The 26,227-nt window shown below is 41.1% G+C and overlaps 1 protein-coding gene across 7 annotated transcripts in view; it reads right to left on the bottom strand.

Annotated features, from left to right (window-relative positions):
- SCML4 (Scm polycomb group protein like 4) overlaps positions 1 to 26,227 on the bottom strand; it is a 123,277-nt gene that overhangs the window by 52,489 nt on the left and 44,561 nt on the right. For 5 of the 7 annotated variants that reach the window (XM_017878752.1, XM_017878754.1, XM_017878750.1 and 2 more), the window contains exon 2: positions 18,221 to 18,435. The exons of the other annotated variants lie outside the window; for them this stretch is intronic. In XM_017878752.1, the coding sequence (XP_017734241.1) occupies positions 18,221 to 18,376 (156 nt within the window). In that variant the 5' untranslated portion in view covers positions 18,377 to 18,435. The remainder of the gene's footprint in view (positions 1 to 18,220; positions 18,436 to 26,227) is intronic. 7 annotated transcript variants of the gene reach the window in all.

The following is a 26,227-nucleotide window of genomic DNA, read 5'->3' as shown; positions in this document are numbered from 1 at the left end:
GCTTTTTAAAAATATCCTTTGCTAGATAATAAATCACTAGCAGAAATACCCTTTTGACTTAGCATTCAGAAATTTCAATCTCATTGCTTAATATAAAGAATAAAAAGTAGCCTAGTGTAGAAAAGGGAGTCACCTATGATTTTAGAAAAGTTCTGAAATCGAAGAGCACAGATATGAGCCCACTGGCTAGAAACATTGCTGTGGTGTGATGAGGGGCCCAGTCCATCAGCACAAACCTCTCCCCGGTGGCATGGGGGGCTCCCTGTCTGTTGCAACCTATCCAACCTCTTCTCTGGCAGGGCATTTGTCTTTGTTGTTGTTGCCTTAGGTTTCTAAAAAAAAAAAAATGCTGTCTATTTTGTTTTTTAAATGGACAAAATAAAACAGAGTGCTGATACAGTGGTTTCTAACACCATTCTTTAATATACGGAACAAAAACTCCTTGCAGACATGGCTGATTTTAGGACTAGGGTAGGGAATATACAAGGGGAGCCTAGATCATCTTGTAATGCCAGAAAGTAAGACAATACTAAGGAAACAAAACACGCACAATGGTGGGGATTGGTTACAGGGACACAGGTGCCAACTGAAAGAGCTCCCAATGGCCAAATTCGGACCAAGAGGAACAACAAATAAATAATGCAGTAATGGATTATAACTCAAAGTATGAAATAAATATTCATGAATCCACACAGACATAAATAGGTGGTTGACTCAGTAAATAAAAGGGAAAGAACAAACAACTCTCACAGGCATAAAAATTTCAAATTTATGTAGACATCCCACCCTCAAGTAGGTGAAACATAAGTCCCTACTCCTTACGAATGGGCTGTGCACAGTGAGTACATCCAAAGAGTACAGTATGGAAATGGAGGGGAAATGTAACTTTACAATGGAGAAACTTGATAAATAAGACTTCAACCACATGATTGAGGTCGACATCATCAGTGATAAGTCATGTCACTAGCATGTACTCTCACGATATGATGAAAATGCCACGTTACCTCTGGGATCTTTTTCCCCAAGCCCCCTAACCTTAGTCTAATCATGAGAAAAACATTAGACAAACCGAAATTGCAAAGCATTTTACAAAATACCCAACCAGTACTCCTCAAAACTGCCAAAGTCATCACAAAAGGAAATTCTGAGCAACTTTCCCAGCCCAGAGGAGCTTAGGGAAACACGACAACTAAATGTTATGTAGTATCTTGGACGGGAATCTGGAACAGAATAGAATAGGGAAAAGCTAATTAAATCAGAGTAAAATATTGACTTTATCTAATAATGAAGTATTATGATGGGTTCACTAGTTGTGACAAACATACCACAATCATATGAAATGTTAACAGTGGGGGGAAACCAGGTGCGGGGTACGTGAGAATTCTCTGTTTTATCTCTGTAACACTTCTGTAAACTGAAAACTATTCTAAAATAGTGTTTGTTTTCAAAATATTAAAAACAGGATGTGGCAGAGTAAACTGGGTAAATGGAGAGGAGGAGAGAAAAGAGGCCTCTTCCTGGCAGCAAGAACTGGAAGGAGCTTACTGCGCAGGACGCCATGCTCTGACATACAGGAGCTAATCCTGGGCGTTCAAAGCCAACATCCCTGCCCAAGTGCAAGTACAGTTGCCACATTTACGTGAGATTCAAAACCTCAACCCAGCAGGTGTGGTGACCCCTCATCCAAGGCAGGGTCTGTGCTTTGCCTCATTAGAGAATACTGCTGGGACAAAGCGACAGGGCAAAGTGTCCCAACCAGCTGGAGTCTCCACCAGAGGGACTGAGGAACCTGGAATCAGCTCATCTTTCTTCTCCATTTATAGAACCAAAATATGGGCCTGGGGAATTTCTGACTCCAGCTGTCATTTAAGGGAGGACCTTCTCTAAGACATTTGCTGGAACACCACTGGAAAGAATTGGGAGGGGATTTGGGGGGAAACTGAGATGTGCGGCCAAGAGGACACTAAAGGGGAGAGGGTCAGTTGATGTAAAACTCAAGGATTTTTCTAGAAACCTCTGGCTTTGGCAGTAACAGAAATGCTAGCTAAACATTGTTTGACAGACTGGCAGCAAGAGGTGGATAATCTGAGGATGGAGAGTGTGGCTGAGGAAGGATGAGGATGTATAGAGGCTGCTGGCACATTCGCAGAGGGTAAGCCAACAAAGCAAAATTTTAAAATGTGTTTAGGGCACATGCAAAGGGATGCCAGCTTTGGATCTGGATTGAATGTCCAGTGTGGCCTCTAGCTGACTCTGACGCTCAGTATTTAGGCACTCAGGGCCTGCCTTTCCTCATCTATAAAGATAATAGCCCTCACACAGGGATGTAGTAGGAATTAAATACAGAAGTTTACATAATGCAAAGTGAGAACTCAATAAACGTTAATTGTCATTATTGGTGTTAGTATTATTATTGTTACTTTTAGAAATTCCAGAAATGCAAATAAGTCCCAAGTTTCTTATTCATGCAGTGATGGCAGGAGGAGGAAACTGCCCATCTTTCCTGGAACTCATCTACATTTTCCATGCTTATCTCCTGGGATCACATCTTCAGAAATCTCTGCAAAACCACCCTTTTTCCTCACACCTCGCAGATGATCCCCTCTGCAAATCATGCTTCCAATCCATCTTGAAATGGTTCCTAAGTGTTGCTTATGTAATAGCTATCCTTTCCAAGTGGCATCATTTAAGCCAAATCTAAAAAGGAAAAACAATAATTCATTCAATCAGACAAACATTTATTCAACAAAAACTTCTTGAGCACCTACTATGTGCCAGGAACTGTTCTAGGTGCTGAAGATTCAGCTATGAATAGGGAAGATAAACTTCTTGTTCTCGATGAGAGCAACTACGTGACCAGGGTAGGCCTATAAAGGGGTGACATTTAAGTCAGGATCTGAGTGGCTAGAGGTAGCCTGTTGTGACTGGAGAAAGCTTTCCAGGCAGACAAAACAGCTTGTGCAAACATTCTAAAACTTCGCTTCTTCAAGAAACCAGAATGGTTGAAACTGTGGGCAAGCGTCAGAATGGTGCAAGGTGAGGTCAAGCTAGGTGGTTAGGATGAGATAATGGCAGTTTTCTTTTTTTTTTTTTTTTTTCCTGTTTTTCCTTTTCCTTTTTCCTTTTTTTAATTTTTTTTGTTAGACTAGCCTTAAGTTCTAGGTACATCTGCGATCACGGCATGGTTCTGCTTACATACGTGTAACTCACCTTGTGCCGATCGTCTGCGTCGTGCTGCACCTATCACCTCTCAGGCACCTCTACTGCAGTCTTCGTCCACTTTATTATCCCCAGTAATGACTACCCATGGCAACCGCCCCCTCTGAGCCCATATAGGCCATCCCGATGTGTGATGTTCCGCTGTGCCCGTGTAGGTCCAACTGACTCATTGTCGCGACTGTATTCTTCCCAACGACCTACGGATGAGCAGATGGCGGTGTTTGGTTCTGTCTTGTGATAGTTGCCTGAGAATGATGGTTCCCAGCTGCAATCCATGTCCCTACAAAGGGACACAACTCATCCTTCTTTTTTGGACTGGCCAGTCAGTATTCCAATGGTGAAGTGCTCACATTTCTTCCCTCGCGTTACATCCCCAGCTGCTTTCACTAGAGGTGACATTTGGGGTTGATTCCATCAATCCTTGTCCTTATTGCTGAGCGCTATCCCCCGCCGACGCCAACCGTATCCCAGAGTGCGGATGTGCATTGTGTTCCTCCTATATGCGCAGTCCATAACAGTATAATTCCCGCTGTCTGGGCGTATCTCATTCCCCAGTAGTGGGATGGCAGGGTCCATAATGGGACATCTAGCTTCGTACCGATCCCTGCACAGACTCGCCATACACAGACTCCGCTCTCTCATAAGGTTGGCACATAGTCTCTACAAACCCCACCAACAGTGTAAAAATGTTCCCCATCTCTATGCTCCACATCCCTCCAGCACGCGAGTTCGGTTCCTGCACAGAACAGAGTCCCACAAATATACCCAACAATCCTCAGCCGAGCCCGATCCTACTCACCCAAGCTGGGCCGCAGCCGTTTGAGCACAACAAACAGAATAGCAGAGAACCGGGAAAGAGGATCTCCTATTTAATAAATGGCTCGCATCGGTGAGAAGCGACTTTTGTTCACAGCGACAGACAACGGTAGAGAAGGCTGAAACGGATCCTTTCTTACTCCTATGAGCGAAGATTAATGCAAGATGATGAGAGACTTACCGAGATGCTCTCCACCGCTAACCACCCGCAGAGAAAACCCCCTAGGCCAGATAAAACCAGCGAAGAGAACCATGGTCTTCACGGACCCTCCGGCATCGGTCTATACCCGCACTCCGCGGCATTCCGTCAGCGCCGCCTCCTCAAAATCACAACGACATAGCGGGCGCACGCAATAAGCAAAATTGACAAATGGGAGTCGTAATTAAGACTAAAGAGCTTCTGCCACAGCAAAAGAAATTACCATCAGAGTGAAGCAACCTACAAGAATGGGAGAAAACATTTTTGCAAATCTACTCATCTGACAAAGGGCTAATATCCAGAATCACAAAGAACTCAAACAAAATACAAGAAAAAAACAAACACACCATCAAAATGGGCAAAGGATAGACAGACTTCTCAAAAGAAAGACATTCATACAGCCAACCCAGAGGACACATGAAAAAATCTCAGCATCCCGGCCCTCAGAGAAATGCAAATCAAAACCACAATGAGATACCATCTCACACCAGTTAGAAGAAAAAAACTTGATACAGACACAGACACCTGTTTGGAGAGAATGCTATGTGACAACAGAGGCAGAGATTGGAGTAATGTGTTGACAGCCAAGGAACAGCAGGATTGTCGGCAACCACTAGAAGTTAGGAAGAGGCAAGAAAGGACCCTCCCCTGGAGTCTTCAGAGAGAGAGCATGGCCCTACTGACAGCCTGATTTCAGGCTTCTAGCCTCCAGAAAGGATGTTTCAAGCCACCCAGTTGGTAGTGCTTTGTTACAGCAGCCCTAAGGAAACAAATACAGTCAGGGTAACAAGTTTGGATTTTATTCTATGAGTGATGGAAATAATCACAGGATTTTAAGCAGGGAAACACATAAGCTATTTTCATTTTATAAAAATAAATATGGTGCTAGGCCCAGTGGCTCACATCAGAATCTCTGAGTGCTGTTATCCTAGAAGGCTGAAGCAAGAGGGTCACTTGAGCTCACGAGTTCAAGACCAGTCTGGACAAAATGGCAAAACTCTGTCTCTACAAAAAATACAAAAAAAAAAAAAAACTGGCCAAGTGTAGTGGAATGCACCTTAGTCCCAGCTACTTAGGAGGCTGAGGTGGGAAGATGGTTTGAGCCTGGGAGGCAGAGGTTGCAGTGAGCCGAGATTGCACCACTGCACTCCAGCCTGGGAGCAGAGTCAGACCCTGTCTCAAAATAAATAAATACATAAATAAGGCTGCTGTTAGGCAGAATGGATGGGGAAGTGGAGGCAAAGTGCAGAAAAGAACACTGCTAAGGAGGTATCACGTTGTCTAGCTGAGAGACACTGGTGGCTAAACTAGGGTGGAAGTAGGGAAGTGGAAAGAATTGATTGGATTTAGGGTGTACTTTGAGATGGAACTGAAGTGACAGGTGACAGAAAGCACAAAATCTAGGAAAATGTCTACATCTATTCACAAAATATTTGCTGTAATAGTACATTTTTATTATGTTATAAAACATCAGCATTTATTTACTTATTGCTGATTTGGTTAACTTACTAACTAGACTTATTATTGGGCAATAATACTGACTTTGTCTCTATGTTTCAAAACATTCCTTCTCTAATACTAAAGTAATAAATCTTCAGAATGGTACAGTAAAATTTCTGTGTAGAACTTTGGGAGACGCATTAAGAAAAGGAAATAATCCATAATTCCTCATCAGGGAAATGGACATAATTTCAGTCAACTACGCATTGCCACCGCACTGCAGAGCAGTGGCAAGAATACAGGTCTTAGAGATAACAACTGACATTCTAGTCCTGGTTCTGCTGCCAACTCACATGGGACTCTGAGCAACTCACTCAGCTCCTCTAAGCTTCATCTTCCAAAGCCATTAAATGGGTTACAGTTGTTCGTTTCTAAGCTTTTCCCAACTCATAATGTCGTGTGTGTAACTTTCATTAGATTATTTTTGAAAACATTAAAGAATTTGTGTCAAAACCAGTGTTATTGCCATATTTGGAATGTTAATGTAGCATTCTAAATTCTTTGAAGTCCTGTTTCTGGTAAGATGGAAAACTGGTTGATAGGATCAATTGAAACTACTACAAATAATGAATAAATGCAAAAATGATTAAAAGTGTAGAGGAACTGACATGTATAAAGAATAACCAGGCCAATATATAGGTGTAATCTGGACCATGGGCATTGCTATGAAGCCCAGGGCTCACCCTAAGAGCTACTCAACCTGGGCCGGGCACGGTGGCTCAAGCCTGTATCCTCAGCACTTTTGCGCAGGCAGACGGGCAGATCATGAGGTCAGCGAGATCAAGACCATCGCTGGCTAACACAGCTGAACCCGTCTACTACTAAAAATACAAAAAACTAGCTGGGCGAGGGGTGGGCAGAGTGGCGGGCGGGCCTGTACGCTCCCAAGCTACTGAGGAGGCTGAGGCAGGGGATAATGGCGATGACCCGGAGGGCCAGGAGCCTTGCAGTGACTGGATCCGGCCACTGCCCCTCCGCTTGCGCGCGACAGAGCAAGCTCGTCTCAAAAAAAAAAAAAAAAAAAAAAGAGCTACACCCTCAGGATAAGGGCACGCCAGCTGTAGACTTGTCCCATCTTCTCCCACCCCTATCTGGCTACAAGAAAAGTTGCCTTGACACTGAGGGAGGGGATTTGCAGAATCTCTGAGAAGATGTTACCAGAACCCAGACCTCACATAGATTTGCATCCCAAATTCACAGAACTTGGGTGATCAAGAAAACTTCAGGCTATGAATTTAGTTAAAAAATTACCCAATATGACAGTGTCTCAGGTGACTGGAAAGGCAAAAGAAAACACATCATCTCTGGAGAAAGGTTTCAAAGAAGTCTCAAAGATAATTTTTCAAGGTTGATGAATACCAGTCCAAAATACCCAAGCATACAAGGAAGCAAATGACTAAAGAAAGAATAAGCAATAAAAACACACAATAATAAAACCCCCAAAATATTAAGATATTTCAATTATCGAACTTAGATTATAAAAACAACTATGATACTATGTATAAAGATATAAAGGACAAGCTTGAAAATATATCTGGGGAATAAAAGATGATTTTAAAACACAGTAAATTTGAAAAGAAGCAAATCGAATTTTATAAGTGGGAAATACAGTAACTAAAATTAAGGGGTAAATGGATAGACTTAACAGCATTGTAAACATAGCTAAAGAGAAAATTAATGAGCTTGAAGATATGTCAGAAGAAATTACCCAGAAAGCAGCACAGAAACCAATAGATGAAAACTATAGAAAAGAGGTTAAAAGACATGGAGAATATGAGAAGTTTGAAGCATTAGAGTTTCAGAAGAAAAGAATATGGAAAATGGAAAAGAGATTATATTTGAAGAGATAATAGCAGAGAATTTTCCAGAACTGATGAAAGATTTCAACACACAGATTCAGGAAGCTCAGCAAATCCTAAATAGGATAAATAAAATATAATTCCACATGTCAACACAATGAAGTGAAATTATAAAACACCAAAGACATAGAGAAAAATCTTAAAATTAGATTAAAAATGCAGATTACTTTTCAAGAAACACCCAAATAAGCTAGAAAAGTAGTTGAGTTCTCTACAACAATGAACCCCAGAATATAAATATAATATCTTTGGTTTTTTTTTTTTTAGACAGAGTCTTGCTCTGTCACCCATGCTGGAGTGCAGTGGTGTAATCTTGGCTTACTGCAACTACCGCTTCCTGGGTTCAAGTGCTTCTCCTGCCTCAGTCTCCCAAGTAGCTTGGATTACAGGCAGGCGCCATGCCAAGCGAATTTTCATATTCATCATGTTGGCCAGGCTGGTCTTGAACACCTAACCTCAAGTGATCTGCCCGCCTTGGCCTCCCAAAGTGCTAGGATTACAGGCATCAGCCACCGCACCCAGCGAAATATAATATCTTCTATGTTCTTCAAGGGAATAACTGACAATCTAGACTTCTACACCCAGAAAAAAAAAAGTCTTTTTTTTTTTCAAAAGTGAAGGTAAAATAAAGATACTTCCAAACAACGAAAACTGAGAGTTTATCACTAGAGGACCTATATTAGAGGAGCTGCTTTTCATTTTACTTCAGGCAAAATGAAAGAAACCCAGGTGGAAGGTCTGATATGCAAAAATAAAGAATTTTTTAGAAGTGGTAAATAATTAGGTGAATTTAAATGACAATGACTGTGTAGAACAATAATAATGATGACTGGACGGGCTAAAAAAGAAAAAATTAAAATGTATGGCAACAATAATATATAAGTGTGGGGGGCAGAATATAAATGGAATTAAAGTATACTACGGTCCTTGTATTATTCAGGAAGAAGCAAAAGTATGGTTAACTTTAGACAACTCTAATATATAAGCATGCTTAATTTTTAGAGTAACCGTTAATACAACAGAAAACAGAATGCTTGACCGCCAATGAATGGGAAAGAAAAAATTAAATAATAAAAAGTAACCCAAAAGAAGGCAGAAAAGACAGGTAAAAGGAATATATAGACTACAAAAAAAAAAATCAGTATAGATTTAAGCCCAAATTTATTGGTAATTTTTAAAAATATAAATGGACTAAACATCTAATTAAAAGACAAAGATTGTCATATTAGATGTTATAGGTTGAAATGTGTCCCTCAAAAACTTATTGAAATCTCAACCCTCAGTACCTGTAAATGTGACCTTATTTGAAAATACAGTCTTTGCAGATGGTCGAGTTAAGATGAGGTCATAAGTCTGGGTCTTAATCCCATGTGACTTGTATCCTTATACAAAATGGAAATATGGATGGAGAGGCAGACACACACAGATGGAAGATGATGGGAAGACATGGGGAGTAAGCTTATCTACAAGCCAAGGAAAGCCTGACACTATCAGAAGCTGGGAGAGAGACATGGAACAGATTCTTCCTTACAGACTCAGAAAGAACCAACACTACCTACACCTTGATATGAACTTGTAGCTTCCAAAACTCTGAGACAATAAATTTCTGTTGTTTAAGTCACCTAGTTTGTTGCGTTTTGTTACATCAGCCCTAGAAAATAAATGCACTCAATTTTTTTGCGTGTGTGTCAAGGTCTCACTCTGTCACTCAAGCTATAGTGCAGTGGCACGATCGTGACTTACTTCAGCTTTGAGTTCCTGGGCTCAAGCAATCCTTCCACCTTAGTCTCCCAAGTAGCTGGGACTACAGTTGTGCACCATCATAGTTGGCTAATTTATTTATTTTTTGTAGAGGCAGGGTCGTGCTATGTTGCCCAGGCTGGTCTCGAACTCTTAGGCTCAAGTGATCCTGCTGCCTAGCCTCCCAAAGTGCTGGAATTACAAGCATGAGCTACAATGCCCAGCCTAGATTTTTGCTTTTTTGATTATGTTCCCCTTCCTTTCCTTCCTTTGTGTTATGGAGTGAATGTTTGTGTCCCTCCAAAATTCATATGCTGAAGCACTAACTCCCAGTGTGAAGGTATTTGGAGGTGGAGCCTTTGGGAGGTAATTAGGTTTAGATGAGGTCATGATGGTGGGCCCCATGAAGAGATTCACGTTCTTTTTTTGTATGTTTTTGAGACAGAGGCTGTCACACAGGCTGGAGTGCAGTGGCACCATCCTGGCTCACTGCAACCTCCATCTCCCAGGTTTAAGCAATTCTCCTGCCTCAGCCTCCCATGTAGCTTGGATTACAGGAACCCGCCATCATACTAGGCTAATTTTTGTATTAGTAGAGACAGGGTTTCACCGTATTGGCAAGGCTAGTCTCAAATGCCTGACCTCAAGTGATCTGCCTGCCTCAGCCTTCCAAAGTGCTGGGGCTACAGAGGTGAGCCACCACGCCCAGCCGCATTGTCTGAATTTTTAAAATCAGAATTAGAAAAACAGGATAAAGAGAAAAATAAGCAATGAATGGATGATTCTTATTTTCTGGAAGTTTCTACTGAAACTTCCTGGCCAGGATTAGTGTTCTTAAAAGAAGAGGAAGAGAGGTCAGAGTCCTCGCTCTCTCCACCATGTGAGGACACAGTAAAAAGGCAGCTGTTGCCAAGACAGCCCTCACCAGAACTGAATCCTGCTGCACCTTGATCTTGGACTTTACAGCCTCCAGAACAATGACAAAATTATTTTCTATATTGAAGCCACCCAGGCTATGGTATTTTGGTACGGCAGCCCGAGCTAACTAAGATAACTCCCCACCTCTATTTAAGGAAGACTAGCTTTGTCCATGTCCCTGCCCATAGCTTTTTCCCTGTGGACACATTTCTCCTTGGAACTCACATTCTTTCTTCATACAAAACTCCCTTGGGGTTCTGAGGAGATGCTGCAGGAGAGCAAAGTTAGAAGAAATTGAATAACTCACCATGTTTAACCTCAAACTTTAGTCTATAAACTTGCCTGCTGGAAATGCAAATTGGTTCCAATAACAAGAAGCTTGTGGCCAGTGACCTAATTTCATTCCTAGGAGTCAGCCCGTAACTGGGTCTACTCATACCTTTTTCCTTCTGCACTTGGGGGAGATATTAAAGACCCAAGAGATGGAAGGGCTGGTACTGTTTGGCCTTGAGGTCAGCTTTGGTCAATTCCGGGATTCTAATTAAATAATCATTGCACTAACACTTTCTTAGGAAAGTAAAATTACCCAAATAGAATAGATTGCCTTCATCACAGTGAAAGCAGAAGGAGATGCTTGGAGGTGGGAGTGGAATGGCCTACCCTTTCTTGTGCCTTTCAGAGATGCAAATGAGGTAGGATAGGATTCGGATGCTGGAGCTTTCTCCCACCAACTCTTTGTTGGGTTCAGATGCTGGTCTGTATCCAGAGAGGGGCTGAGACTGGTGAGGAGGTGGAGAGGTCTCCTGCTCTGCCTGAGATGGGAAGGAATGGTTTCATTTCCTCCTCACCGAAGGAACCCAAGAGAGGAGAGAGTGAAGCTGGTATTCCATGGGTACCAGGAGAGAGAAGGAAGAAAAAGAAAAACAAAAAAATACTATCTGATACAGTTTCACTGTGTCCCCATCCAAATCTCATCTTGAATTGTAGCTCCCATAATTCCCACGTGCTGAGGAGGGACCCAGTGGGAGATAATTGAATCATGGGGGTGATTTTTCCCATACTGTTCTCATAGTAGTGAATAAGTCCCACCAGATCCGATGGTTTTTAAGGGGAAACCCCTTTTGCTTGGCTCTCATTCTCTCTTGTCTGCCGCCATATAAGACATACCTTTCGCCTTCCACCATGACTCTGAGGCCTCCCTGGTCACGTGGAACTCTGAGTCCATTAAACCTCTTTTTCTTTATAAATTACCCAGTCCCAGATATCTCTTTATCAGCTGTATGAAAACAGACTAATATACTGTCCTTAAATAAAGGAGAATTCAGAAAAACACCTATCCATGAGAATCATTTAACGGAAGCTATCCACTATGGCCTGCAACCCTAACAATCTTTAGTAGAAACCACACATTTCAAGAACTGCTTGGTGTGACTGGGTTTCTTACAGAAACTGGTGAGGGGGTCAAGTTCTGTACATTAGTGGCAATGGGATCAAAACCGTCAGCCCAGCTGATGAGAGCGGAGACATGGACGATCCAGGTACCAGCATCCTGAGCCCAGCAGAACTCTGATCAGCCAGGAGCTGAAGCCAGCTTGTACTAGTCCATGAGAGAGGATTGTTACATCTTCAGGAGTACTGCAAGTGGATTGTTAAACACAGCCCTTATTAAAAATTATGAGGTGGAGTTTGCAATGAGCTGAGATTGTGCCATTGCACTCCAGTCTGGGCAACAGAGTGAGACTCTGTCTCAAAAAAAATTTTAAAAATAAAAATTACAGTATATACACTTACTAATTATTTTTTGTCTTCAAAAACTGTTATCCAATCCAGGCATGGTGGCACATGCCTGTAGTCCCAGCTGCTTGGGAGGCTGAGGCAGAAGGACTGCTTGAGGCCAAGAGTTCAAGGTTAGCTGGGTGCAGTCCTCACACCTGTAATCCTAGCACTTTGGGAGGCCCAAGTGGGGGGATCACCTGAGGTCAGGAGTTCGAGACCAGCCTGGCCAACATGGTGAAACCCTGTCTCTACTAAAAATACAAAATTAGCCAGGTGTGGTGGTGCACACCTGTAATCCCAGCTACTCAGGAGGCTGAGGCAGGAGAATTGCTTGAACCCAGGAGGCGGAGGTTGCAGTGAGCTGAGATTGTGCCACTGCACTCCAGCCTGTGCGATAGTGTGAGGCTCTGTGTCAAAAAAAAAAAAAAAAAAAAAAGAGTTCAAGGTTGCAGTGAGCTATGATCTCACTCCTGAATAACCACTGCACTCCAGCCTGGGCAACATAGCATAATTAAACCCTATCAAAATGAAAAACAAAAACAAAACTATTATCGAATTTAACAAGGAAGTCATTCGCAGTCTTGACTAACAAGGAAAACTCTGACATACGACCTCACTGTTTATGCTCATTTTGCTTTTAACATGAGTGAACTAACATTCATGTCAGAGCTACGCTCAGACTGCTGGCTGTACAAAATTTACCAGCCTACCATTGCCTGACATCCACCACTGAGCCTCACCCCTGACCCCTGTTCCAGCCCTGGGTGCATGGGCACTGGGGGGTAGGCAACAGAAGACACAGGAGAGACAGTCCCTACCTTAGGTGCTCCACAATGTTCAACCCAAGGAAATGGCCCCCGCCTTGTGACTGTGTCATCATTTCCCCTACAGACCACAGGCGGCAATCCATACCTACCATCAGCAAGAGAGGGACCCTGGGAAGAGGCACAGGAATGGTATTAGGTAGCCACTCTTCCCATCTGTACTACTAAGCTATCTTTTTTTCTTTTTTTGAGACAGTCTCACCCTGTCATCAGGCTGGAGTGCAGTGGTGCGATCTTGGCTCACTGCGACCTTCGACTCCCTGGTTCAAGTGATTCTCCTGCCTCAGCCTCTCCTGACATGAGTAGCTAGGATTACTGACACGAGCCACCAGGCCCAGCTAATTTTTGTATTTTTAGTAGAGACAGGGTTTCACCATGTTGTCCAGGATGGTCTCGATCTCCTGACCTCATGATCCACCCACCTCAGCCTCCCAAAGTGCTGAGATTACAGGCATGGACCACCACGCCCGGCCTATTAAGCTATCTTTAATGTCTGTAATACAACTCCAAGCAATACAACATCTGGACTGCCATAGAACCAGTGATGCCAATTCAACAGTTCTAATGAAAACATGTTTAGAAAGAGGCTTTAAACAAATGTTGAGACAAACAAACAAAAACCCTTTCTACTTAAGTTTGAATATTCTCTTACTTGAGATTTTTGTGAACTTGACTCTCTTGTTACACAGGGCAAAGAACACCTACTTTTTCGGGAAAAAAAAATAAGGAAGAGAGAACAAAGCAATCCAAAGTACTGAAGGGTTACAAAACATTGCATTTACTCATAGTAATTAGAAAATTACTTTATCAAGTGAATTTTCCAGTTAACTGAAGCCTGTCCTTTAGGTACTCAACAGAAGCTGCTAGCTGTTCCCAAACACCCATTCACCTTTCTTCCTTTAATAATGGACTTCCTGAATTTTAGCTGATCACTCGGTAATGAGCACTGCATTTTCTAGCTTGCCTTGGAGCTATGGGTGGCCGAGTGACTAACTGCTGGCCTGGGGAATGCAAATTGTAACAGATGTGCGACTTCGAAAGTTGAGCCCTTCCAGGAGACAGGCATGCCCTCTGCTAGCTCTGTGTTCCCATTGTGTTGTCTAAACAGTGGGACAGTGGGACCTGGAGCAGCCATATTAGACCAGGAGGTAGAAACTGTGTGTTAACAATGGAAGACCTGGCTGGGCCCGGTGGCTCACACCTGTAACCCCAGCGCTTTGGGAGGCTGAGGCAAGAGGATCTCTTGAGCCCAGGCATTCAAGACCAGTCTGGGGAACTCGGTGAGACTTCATCTGTACAAAAAAAAAAAAAAAGTAAGGCATAGTGGCGTGCATCTGTATTCCCCACAGCTCAGTTGCTTGACCCGGGAAGGTCGAGGCTACAGTGAGCTGTGATAGTGCCACTGCACTCCAGCCTAGGTGACAAGCAACAATACAGGAACAGCCCTGGTCCCCACCCCATGGAGCCATCATACCAGCCTTCCCACACTTTAACATGAGGGAGAAATTAGTTTCTTTTTTCTTTAAAGCCACTATTATTTGGCCCTTGTAACAGCAGCTGAATTTGTATCCCGAATGACACAATGACCCACATTTTAAGTCATTTTGTTGTTAACATTTCAAGGATGATATCCTTTCTAGAACATGCCACACCTTTCTTAACTCATTAAACAGAGCAGACAGAACATCATTTACTCTTTTTTAACTTGAGAAGCCTAATTGCTATTCTGAACAATAATACAAGGTGATGGCTGAGGAGCGGAGGGCTGCTGCCTCCTGTGGGCTTGGTTCATTTATGCCTAAGTCTTGCAGTTTTTCTGCAGTTCTTTCCTCTCACTCTCAAACTATCAAGGATCAAATAAGAAATACACATAAAATGCTTCCACCTGGAACCTCAAATGTAAAAGTATTCAATAAATATTTTGTTTGATTATGATTGCTATTAGTATTATTATTGCTTTGTATTGGGGACAAACAGCTATTTTTCAAAACCCAGCACTTGTTTCTTCTGCTTAAATAAAAATCTCAGCCAGGAAGACACAGAAGATTGAAATCCCACTATTAGAGTCATTATAACCAGCTGCCTCAACAGAATGGAAACTACGATTTGTTCTTAGTGCAGCACCTCTCTGTTTCTTTAAAAATACCTTGGTGGTCTTTTTGGTCATGAAATGTGAGGAAAATCTACCTATTGATCTTGGGGAGTCTCTGAACTAAGGACCTCAACCAATAGCAGATGTTTCAAATGGAGAGGTAAATGCTCTCTTTGATAATGAACAAGGCTATTTTCATGGTAGTCAGAGTGTGGCTCTTCATAGAACATACGATGTTCAGAGGTTTTGCTTTCTTTGACCAGGGCAAGAAGCGGGCAGTAGCACCATAAAATGTGATACTCTTCCAGCTGTGAGCCTGCCCCAGCCATGTGGCTGCAAGCCTGGGGCCAAGAGGGAGATGGCCAGATGGGCCCTGGGAGGGGGCCTGAACTATGAACTCTAGAGCATTGATACCTGACCGCCAGTGTAACCCTCCCTTATCTGCTTGCAATTCACTCATGTTATCCTCAAGACTCAAGAAGCAGTTAAGTGTCACAGCCTGTGTTACACGTTCTTGGGTCTTGAAGGGAGGTCTTGGACAAGAGAGAGTTCCCACATGTGCACAGAGGTGATTGACAGAGCAGCTGGGGCAGCACCAGGCAAGAAGTGACAAATGTCAGCCAGTATAGACTTGTTACATGGTCAACACAATGAGGCGTCCTCCGAATCTCCTGGAGAAGAGCCTGCCAAAGGCTCAGAAACATACTATTTCATTATGATGCTATTATTAACATCAATATATCATTGTAATAATGTTATTGATATGATAAAATTATGTTATATCTTATTTTATAAGATTGATATTATTGTATTATTTCTCTCTTGTTAGTATATTATCATCTCATTACAAAAGTAATTATTATTCTCCCAGTGTCCAGCTGTGTATAGAGTCTTCTCCCCCAAAATACCTTCCCCTTCAAATCTAAGGCTACTAACCAGCTGTAATTGAGCTTGCAAGAAACATGTTAACAAAAAATGTAAACAAATTCTGATGGAAGGCCTGGAAGCATTTTCTTAGCAATGAAATACAAGATCTTTAAAAGTTAGACCAAGTAATATCTTACTTTGCTTGGTCAGGATTTTTTTTAACAACTTCTGGCTCCCCAACTGTGTCCCAGATAGTTAAAATTGTCAAATTAGTGGCCATTTGGCAAATGGAGTGAAACTGTACAATTTCTGAGCTGGCTTCTTCACAATTAAAGTCCTGTCATTAATGGTAAAATGGGGTGTCCAGGTCTAGGAAACTGTCAAAATAAAACTGGGGAGATTAATAGGTTGCCAATTTTATTTTGCCAACTAAGAACATTTTTTAAAATTACTAAATCCTATTAACATACAACATTAATAAAACAAAACATTTTACCACCAAGATAATAGGAAGCAGATATTTCAGAATAAAGGGTCATCATTTAAGAGGAATCATTTGAACTTTATGAAGACTTTCAAATGGCTGTTGTTTTTCTTATGTCACCATGGATGGGTGAGAATTTCACGCAGACTGGCACCTGGTTTGGAACTATTATTCTAGAACATTAAGCCCATATCTTGGGAAGCTGTCTGGGAGTTGTTGGCCTAAAATTATTTCCATACATTTTCCTAAATATATGGGAAGTGGATTCAAGGAAGAGTGGTGGTCTACTTCCCATAAGAGAAATTCTATGAGGAAATGGGGAGAGACTGCCTGCTTTGGGCAGAGCCCTGTATTATCAGCCAACCAACGCCAAAGATTTCTTTCTGATCTGAGTTGTCTCTGAGTGTCACTAGCACTGGAAACTACCCTTTTGAGGAGACAGGAAAATTGTGAAATCAGGTTCATTTCATGGAATGAATTTTCCATTCTTCCTGGCCCGGGGAATGCTGAGTCTGTTGGTAATTTTCATTCTTGGGTCACAGCCCCCAGGAGAGTAGGAGAAAGGCCAAATAGGAGAGAGAAGTCTTCAGTATGTTTCTTCAGATCCTGGATTTACTCCCTGGATCTATAAACAGAAAGGCCGCCCTGCTCCAGCCCTCCAGATGCAATTCCCAGAAGCCAACAACTGCACAGGTAGCTGAGTGGGTGAGACTGGTGCTACGCCAGTTTCAGAGACAGTTCTAAAGCTGGCATGCACATGAAAGAAAGGAGATTCTTGTTGTTAGAAAAACAACCAGTGAGAGAAAACTTTACCTCATGAGATAGCTGAGTAAAAGCTTCTTTTACTAAAACCAATGACCCCAAAATAACTTTGAGGAGCCTTCCTCCCACCTACTGATTTTATTTTCCAGCATTTGGAAGAACTATGGAGAACCAAAGGGATAAAGGTTGAATTCATTACCAACTCTTCCAGAAGCTCTTTCTACTGACCTGAAATAATTTCCATATATTTTCCTAAATATATGGGAGTTAATTGCCAATTTGCATTCTGGTTTCAGTATTCAGGTCTCAAGATGGAAACATAAGCCTTTATTTCACGAAAAATAGATGAAGGAAAACTTCTGAAGCTCATTTTCTAATGCCCGAAAGGTTTGTGAAGAACAAGTGTAACATTTTTTTCCTCTCTAGTAGCCTATTCAAAAACATCTTGGAGAAGCAGCCCTCCCTTGGGTTTGAGCTGGTTTATAATTGTGGTTACATCAGAGGATTTATTCTCCACCCCAGCCTGTCCAAATCACTGCTAATTCTTAAAAGGGTCACGGGAATATAGTTTTGCCTGATAAGCCTCCTTGTAGCCAAACTTGATGTCAGCACCAACTTGATGTTAGACATGGGAAACTAGGAATTAACACGCTGAATTTTCATTATGACTCTCTGTGTTGCGGTTCTGTTTGGAAAGACTTTCCCATGTCCTTTGACACTGCCCTGCTCGCGTTATTAATTTAAATGTCTCAGGAACATCATCTGCTCCTGCTAAAATAAATGACAAATGAGTTCTGGAAAGTGGCTTCAAGATTTACCCTAGTAGGAACAGTCAGGGGAAAGCTCAGTGTCTGAAACACTAATTTAGATGCAAGGTTTAATAATGTGTGTTTAGCGATGACCCTAAAATCTGCTCGCTCACAACTTTCCCCATCTGGTGTAATTTGCTTTCTCCACTTGGAAAAATGCACACGACAGCATGCATTATGTGCCGTGTTGTAACAATGAGACCTCGTCCGTCACATGCTTCACCAAGGGAGGCTTATTTCTCATCCCGTCTCTACCAAGCTCCCAACCTCTAGTGGCATTTTGCAGTGCAGGTCTGACCAAGTACCCATGCTCCAGCCCATTACCACTTTGGAGAAGGAGATGATGGAGCCATACCTTGTACCCGGGTTTCCGCCCTCTTTTCTTTGGGATCTTCACTGCTGGTAAAGAGCCAGCTGAAGCAGAATAAAGGTTATGAACTGCCATCTTCATAGGTGTGGAGTGAAGTGAGGGTCGGCCTCGCTTTCTCCCCGGGATCCTCTGAGACTGCATTTCTGCTGGTGCCAGTCTTACAGAATGAGGTGACAAATCGCTCACAGGCAGAAGAGGTGCTAAGAATTAGTCCAGACACAAAGCAAAACAAAAACAGAAGTGTTTGTTTGGTTTGCAAGGCAAACATGATTCTATTTGGTGATTTTGGTGATACCTACCACTTATTGGAGGGGAAGACCAAATATGAAGGAGCTAGGTACCACTAGATGCATTTACTATGCTGTTGGGGCTCTGTGGGAAGTTACCTGGTGTAATTTCAAGGATGTTGAATTTCCATGGGGCAAGTGAAGTAGGGAAGATACTGGCTAGGCAAAGAAAACAATAGTTTCCCGGCTCCAAACACAGCTGATAATGTCACCAGCAACAAAATGACTTTGTGTCTCAGTTTCCTCAGTTAGTTCAACTTTGAACTATTGTAACAATAATATTAAATAAACAAAGCCACTCTCTCATGTTCACTTGTATCTCTTTGGTTGAGTTATAAATTGTCATGACCTCTTTTTCTCTTGAAAGAAATTTAAAAGAAATTTAAATTTATCAAATCAATTGTATGAAAGTTGACAGTGTCCCTCTATCAAAATGTGGACAGAGATTTACATACAGATATGTTCATTTTAGCATGATTTAGAATTGCAAAATTAAAATGGATGCAACCCAAACAATAAACAATAAGAGAATATGTAATATATCTGCAGAATAAAACAATCAACTAGTTAAAAGCCTTTAATGACACTTTTTGAATAGCATGATGTTGAATAAAAAAAGCATCACACATTAAAATGACCTCAACTACACAAAAAATGTGTATGGTAAAAAAAGTGGAAAGAGACATGCTAAAATGCCACCAAGGAAAAGATGGCAGGACTATGGGTAATTGTTCAACATGTACAATCCTTTGGACAGATACCCTACATACTACAATAATCTTAGCATAGCACTAAAAATATAAATAATAAGGCCAGACACGCCAGGCACACTGGCTCATGCCTGTAATCCCAGCACTTTGGGAAGCTGAGGCTGGTAGATCACTTGAGCCTAGGAGTTTGAGACTAGCCTGGACAACATAGCGAAACCCCATCTCTACTAAGAATACAAAAATTAGCCGGGCATGGTTGCCCACACCTGTAATCCCAGCTCCTTGGGAGGCTGAGGCAGGAGAATTGCTTAAACCAGGGAAGCAGAGGTTGCAGTGAGCTGAGATCACACCACTACATACCAGCCTGGGTGGCAGAGCAAGGTTGTCTCAAAAATAAATAAATAAATAAATAAATAAACAAACAAACAAACAAACTTCTCAGGTAGAATTAATTGCCTAAACCTTGAAGCAAGAGGCAGTCAATCAAACTTGACTCAAACAACATAGTGGTCTCATGAGCTCAGGGATCAGACTTCCTGGAATGTTCAGGAATGTGATGAATGAGGCAGAACTTTAGACTTTGATTCAGGGATGATAAAATTCATTTTTAAGGATTAGTGGTACCTTACAGTGGAAATGAGAGGCTTCTGCCCAAAAGCCTGTAGAAGGAGATGGGGAAGACAATGGACACAGTCCCTATACCCTGGCCTGGGCCTTGTCTACAAGGACAAGATTGCTCTGCTCAGCACAGAAAATATAAAATAGTGGAAGTTCTTAAAAACATGATGGGAAATATTGGGTATCCTTTATAGATTTAAGGTCACTTTGTTAATTTTCTGAATATGAACAGTATTCTATCAATAATCTTGATTGCTCTTGGAAACACCATAGGTAGTAAATAGAATTTTAAAGTATAAATTTATTTTTTTTGTATTTTTTTTTTGTATTTTATAAATTTATTTATTGAATGCACTGTTAAATAGAAAACAGTGCACTGTTAGATAGACAAGGTGTTTGGGATATGAATTTTTTTTTTTTTCTGTTCTTGTGAGTTTAAGAAAAATACTTGATCTCATTGATTCTAAGAAGCATATTTTTCATACATTAACATCTCTGAAATCAGGGTGCACCCTACAGTGTGTCAGAATTCCATAGGGAACATTTTTTTTTTCTATCTTAGTAGTACATAATATAATGACAGGTGATATAACTAAAGGTATCTTAGAGTCAATCAGTTAGGATGAGGGACTATAAGCTCATTAACATGTAAACAAAAAAAATCACCCTACTTCTAGACTTAATGCCTATACTCCACAGTGCCAATAAATATCCGAAATATTTGTTTTCCAAAAAGAGGCTACTAAAAACATTGAAGAACCACCAAATTTATTGAATAAGATTTTCACTATGTGAAAGTTGATCTGAGTCTAATTTTGAACTATTCTCATCAAGTTTCTGCGTCTTCCTTATTATCTCTATAGACTTTAAACTCAGGAATTATTTTTTTCCTAGTTTAGGACATGCTTCTCTACTTCACTACTTTGTCTTTACTGAGGAGTAAAGACAACTTATCCACTAACATCAATATCCGAAGTCAACAAGAGAAAAACCATGATCAGGCTGGGCACGGTGGCTCACACCTGTAATCCCAGCACATTGGGAGGCTGAGGTGGGCGGATCACCTGAGGTCAGGATTTCGAAACCAGCCTGGCCAACAGGCTGGTAAAATCCAAAAATAAGCCAAGTATGGTGGCATGGACCTGTAGTGCCAGCTATTTGGGAGGGTGATGTTCGAGAACCTCTTGAGCCCCGGAGGCAGAGGTAGCAGTGAGCCAAGATCACACCACTGCACTCTGGCCTGGGAGACAGAGTGAGACCCTATTTCAAAAAAAAAAGAAAGGAAGAAAGGAAGAAGAAAAGAAAAGGAAAGAAAAAAGAAAGAAAGAAAGAAAGAAAGAAAGAAAGAAAGAAAGAAAGAAAGAAAGAAAAAAGAAAGAAAGAAAGAAAGAAAGAAAGAAAGAAAGAAAGAAAAAAGAAAAGAAAGAAAAGAAAGAAAAAGAAAGAAGAAAGAAAGAAAGAGAAAAAAGAAAGAAAGAGAAAAAAAGAAAACCCACAATTAGAGAAGGCATCACATCTCTTTTCTCTCTTTTCTCTCTTGAAGGATAAATTGACTGCAGTTCTTCCCTGGTGAGTTGTAATTCTCTGAGATGCTTCCTCACAAACTCTCCTGATAAATAGGGTTTGAAGAGTAAAAAGGGGGTAACCAATTAACTAGCCCAATATCCTAAGAATTTTATCATTCAAGTTAAACTTTTACAAAATTCCTCAATAACTCAATTTTTTTTGGAAAAAACATCCTCTTTTAAGCTGGGTTTTCCATTGTTCTGCTTCCCTGTCGCTCTTGTGAGGGAAAAACAGGACTTGGGTTGCTTTCTACTTCTTGCCTTCCACAGCAGCACACTCATTCTAGAGAGCATGAAGGAGCTTTCCAGGCAACTACATCTCAGAAATACATTTTACGCTAATGGAGCAACAATAAACTGGGACTGGTGGAATGCTAGGTACCACAGAAACTGGGGAGATATTTGGAGCTAGGAAGTCTTCCCACAGTCTTTTCAATTCAGGAAGATATTCTTCCCTAACTGCTTGTTGCAAGTAAGTACAATTTTAAGGAACAAGTGAGAAGACTCTTAAAAATTGAAGAGGTCATTTTAACCACAGGGGATTTTCTAAATGTCTCCTTGATATAAATTTAAGGGGTTTAGAGGAAAGCACTTTTAAAGTGGCTTTTCAATAACAGACCCAGACACTTTGGAAAAGATGATAGCAAAAGTGCAGGTACCCCAAAATATCCCTTTCCAAAACTAAGACATGAACAAAAAAAGTAAAAATAACAAAGCTCAATACTGAAAATAAGGAAGAGTCTCAGACTTGGAATGCAATGGAAATAAGACCAATGAGATTTTTAAAAGGGAGAACATGGCTGCGGCTAATGAGCAGTGAAAATTCATGTTTAAAGAAAAGCTCAAAAGTAATTTCAAAACAAAAATACTCAAAGGTATATTAATAGACTGTCTTCCAGAATGAAGAGGACCTCTGAGTCTTAAGAAAATTTATTTCAAAAATTGTCTGGGTGGGGTGGCTCACACCCGTAATCCCAACACTTTGGGAGGCCGAAGTGAGCGGATCACCTGAGGTCAGGAGTTCAAGACCAGCCTGGCCAACATGGGGGAAACCCCATCTCTACCAAAAATACAAAAAATTAGCTGGGCACGGTGGCAGGTGCCTGTAATCCCAACTACTAGGGAGGCTGAGGCAGGTTGCAGTGAGCTAAGATCATGCCACTGCACTCCAACCTGGGTGTGACAGAGTGAGACTCCATCTCAAAAAAGGAAAGAAAAGGAAAAAGAAAGAACACAAATTTATTTAAAATGAACAATAACAAATCAATACTCACAGGAAAACATCTATAAGCATCTAGGCAGGATAAACAGGTCATTTACTGTGGTAAGAATAAACAGGCAAGTTCACTTCAGCACCATCAGCCAGAAGATAATGGAGTCATCATGGTAGCATTTTTTTCCAGTTATTTATGGTTGTTGACACACTTGCACCCACCACAGGGCCTTTGCATTTGCAGTTCCCTTTGCCTGGAATGCTCTTTCTTCCCCCTCTGGTCCATGCCTCTCCTTCCTCAGTTAACTCAAGGAAGCTTTCTCTGACCCCACTAGGGTTTCCTGAGCTTAGAGTTCCTCAACTGAGACACAAACCCACTGCATGTGCAGTATCTACCATGGAGCTTGGACAGGGGGAGCCCATGGGAACATGAAGCTTATGTGACTTGCTGTGCCACTGACCTAGGAGCTATCTGTCTTCTGCCTTCATCTGTGACACCAAGGCCAGCTAATTTGTTTGCTGTCAGAGAGGGTAAAATCTCAGACCCTTCACAGTTCTTCATATAGATTTCATAAGAAGTAGAAAGATTCCAATGAAAGAAATAATATGTCTTAAAATTTTGCTAATGTCCTTAAATAAGATTTGAATGAATAAGATTATTTTATTTTGGGACAGATGGGTATTTTTAAAATATAATTTTCACCTAAACTATTCTACAAATTAAATGCAATCACATTAAAACTCTAAACTGACTTTAGAAAAAGAAGGGCAAAACAAAGTCCAGTGAGGAAGATTTGCCCTCCTAGTTATTATAATGTAGTATAAAACTCCAACAATGGGCCGGGCGCGGTGGCTCAAGCCTGTAATCCCAGCACTTTGGGAGGCTGAGACGGGCGGATCACGAGGTCAGGAGATCGAGACCATCCTGGCTAACACGGTGAAACCCCTTCTCTACTAAAAAATACAAAAAACTAGCCAGGCGAGGTGGCGGGTGCCTGTAATCCCAGCTACTCGGGAGGCTGAGGCAGGAGAATGGCGTAAACCCGGGAGGCATATCTTGCAGTTAGCTTAGATCTGGCCACTGCGCCCCAGCTTGGGCGACAGAGCGAGACTCTGTCTCAAAAAAAAAAAAAAAAAAAAAACTCCAACAATGGCAGCAGTATGGTATAGGAGTAGCAATTGGGTCAATGGAAAAGTTAGTCCAGAAATTAAATGTATATTAAATTTCCATTAAAAATTTAGGAACATTTCACATCAAGACAGGAAAGCACAATAAATGATTTATGGACAACTGGCATTTAGAAACAAATAAAATTTTACCTATATTTTAACAAAATATTTTTAGAAATTTCCAACACTTAAATGTACATTAAAAAAAAGAAACATTAAAAAGTACTAAAGACAATATAAGTCAACATCTGTATGTTCTTGGAATGGGGATGAGCTTTCTAAGTACTGGATATTAGAAAACTTGGGAAGCAGAACTAGAAAGACTGATAGACATGACCATGTAAAACTCAAATACTTTCATAAAGCAAATGTAAAATCATAAAAAGATTGAAAATAAAGGTAAGGAAACTATTTGCTACATATGGGAACAACAAAAGATTAATACAAAGAACTGCTTCAGATTATAAAAATACTAGGTTGGTGCAGAAGTAGTCACAGTTTTACCATTGAAACTAATGGCAAAACCGCAGTTACTTTTGCACCAATCCAATAAACGTGAAACTCACTCCCCAACACATACAACAGAAAATGGGCAAAGGATACAAAAGACAAGAAGGAAAGAAGGAAGGAAGGAAAGAGGTGAATTCTTACAAGGAAAGATTCTGCACTTTATTGCCAACTCTCCCAAAAAGTAAATTGAGGTATCATTTGTCGATTGCCAGACTGATAAATGTGAAAAACCCTGACAATACTCATGTTGGTGAGGGGCTGATGCAATGGGCACTCTCATTGATTGTTGGCAAGGGTACAAATTGGCTAGCCTTTCTGGAGGACAATTAGAAAACCAGTAAAAATTTACACAGTCACACCTCCTAATCCAACTGTATCACTCCTGAGGATTTATCCTAAAAGAAGAATCTGAGAAGAGCACAAAGATATATGGCCAAGGATATTCTTTATAATAGTGAAATACTGAGAGCAATCAAAATGTCCCTCAAAACAACCGTGGTTTAGCACATCATTTCACATTCCTAAAATGAAATATTTGTGTGTATCTATGTACGTATGCATGCATATATGAAGATTGCAAAATAGCATATATACTTTGATTCTCTACATACATTTTATATAGATAGATAAAGATAAATCTGCACATGTTTAAGCATAAAAAGGTCTGGGAAAAGTAATCATCAAAATGCTAATGACAATTGTGTCTGGGCAGGAAAATACTAGAAGATGCTCTTTCTATCCTGTTTGTACCCTTTTGCATTGTCAGAATTTTTTTTTTTTTTTTTTTTTTTTTTTGAGATGGAGTCTCGTTGTGTTGCCAGGCTGGAGTGCAGTGGCACAATCTCAGCTCACCACAACCTCCGCCTCTCGGGTTCAAGCAATTCTCCTGCCTCAGCCTCCCAAATAGCTTAGGATTACAGGCGCCGCCATCATTCCCTGGCGTAATTCTTGTTATTTTCACTAGAGACCAGGGTTTCACCATGTTTTACCAGACTGGTCTTGACTCTCTGACCTCGTGATCTGGCCCGCCTCGCCTCCCCAAAGTGCGGGGATTTATAGGCGTGAATCTGCCACACCCAGTCTCATTGTTTGAATTTTTAAAATCAGAATTAGAAAAATAGGATAAAGAGAAAAATAAAAACAATGAATGGAAACTTCTTTATTTTCTGAAAGTTTCTACTGAAATTTTTTGCTTCCTGGAGTGGCCTTTGTTTTACTTGTTTTCTTACCGTGTGTGTGTGAGCCATAGCACTTCAGTGGCCTATCGTTAACGCTTGCAAAACAAACAGTAACAAAGGAAGGCAAAAAAGGTCTTTATCAATCAGCAAAAATACAGAAAAGGTTGTTCCAGAGCTAAAGAAAGCACATCCATAAACAGATGCCGCGCCCGGCGCTCCTTTCACGGACCAGGCAAGAAAGCTAAGCTTGCCACTGTCCACTCTCCTTGACACCATTTCACCCCTCCTTGACACCACCTCCCCACAGGGTGGCAACTGAACCCATGTCCTTTTCCCAGATTCCCCATCTCCAAAGGACCTTCAAGACTCAAATGCTGTCCAAAATATAATTCTTATCCATAGAATACATAATTTAACACATCCACAAAATATATAAATCAGGGACCGGTACAGTGGTTCACACCTTGTCATCCCAGCACTTTGGAGGCTGAGGCAGGTGGATCACTGAGGTCAGGAGTTCTTGACCAGCCTTGGCTAATTTCTATTAATTATATCTATATACAGGCTAGTCATTTTTCTACTTGGGACGTTGAAGCACAAGAATCTATTGTTATATCTATATTTTTTTTCATGTTTTTCAACAGAGTTGAGCAAGACTCCATCTCAAAACAAATTATATATAACAAACAATATATATGTTACACACAACACCACACACATATTCCACTCTAATATAATTAT

The sequence above is a fragment of the Rhinopithecus bieti genome, unplaced genomic scaffold (genome assembly GCF_001698545.2).
Source record: "Rhinopithecus bieti isolate Rb0 unplaced genomic scaffold, ASM169854v2 scaffold_11508, whole genome shotgun sequence".
NCBI classification, from domain to species: Eukaryota; Metazoa; Chordata; class Mammalia; order Primates; family Cercopithecidae; genus Rhinopithecus; species Rhinopithecus bieti.
Note: the sequence above shows the minus strand (reverse complement) of the source record. Positions and strands in the feature narration are given on the sequence as shown.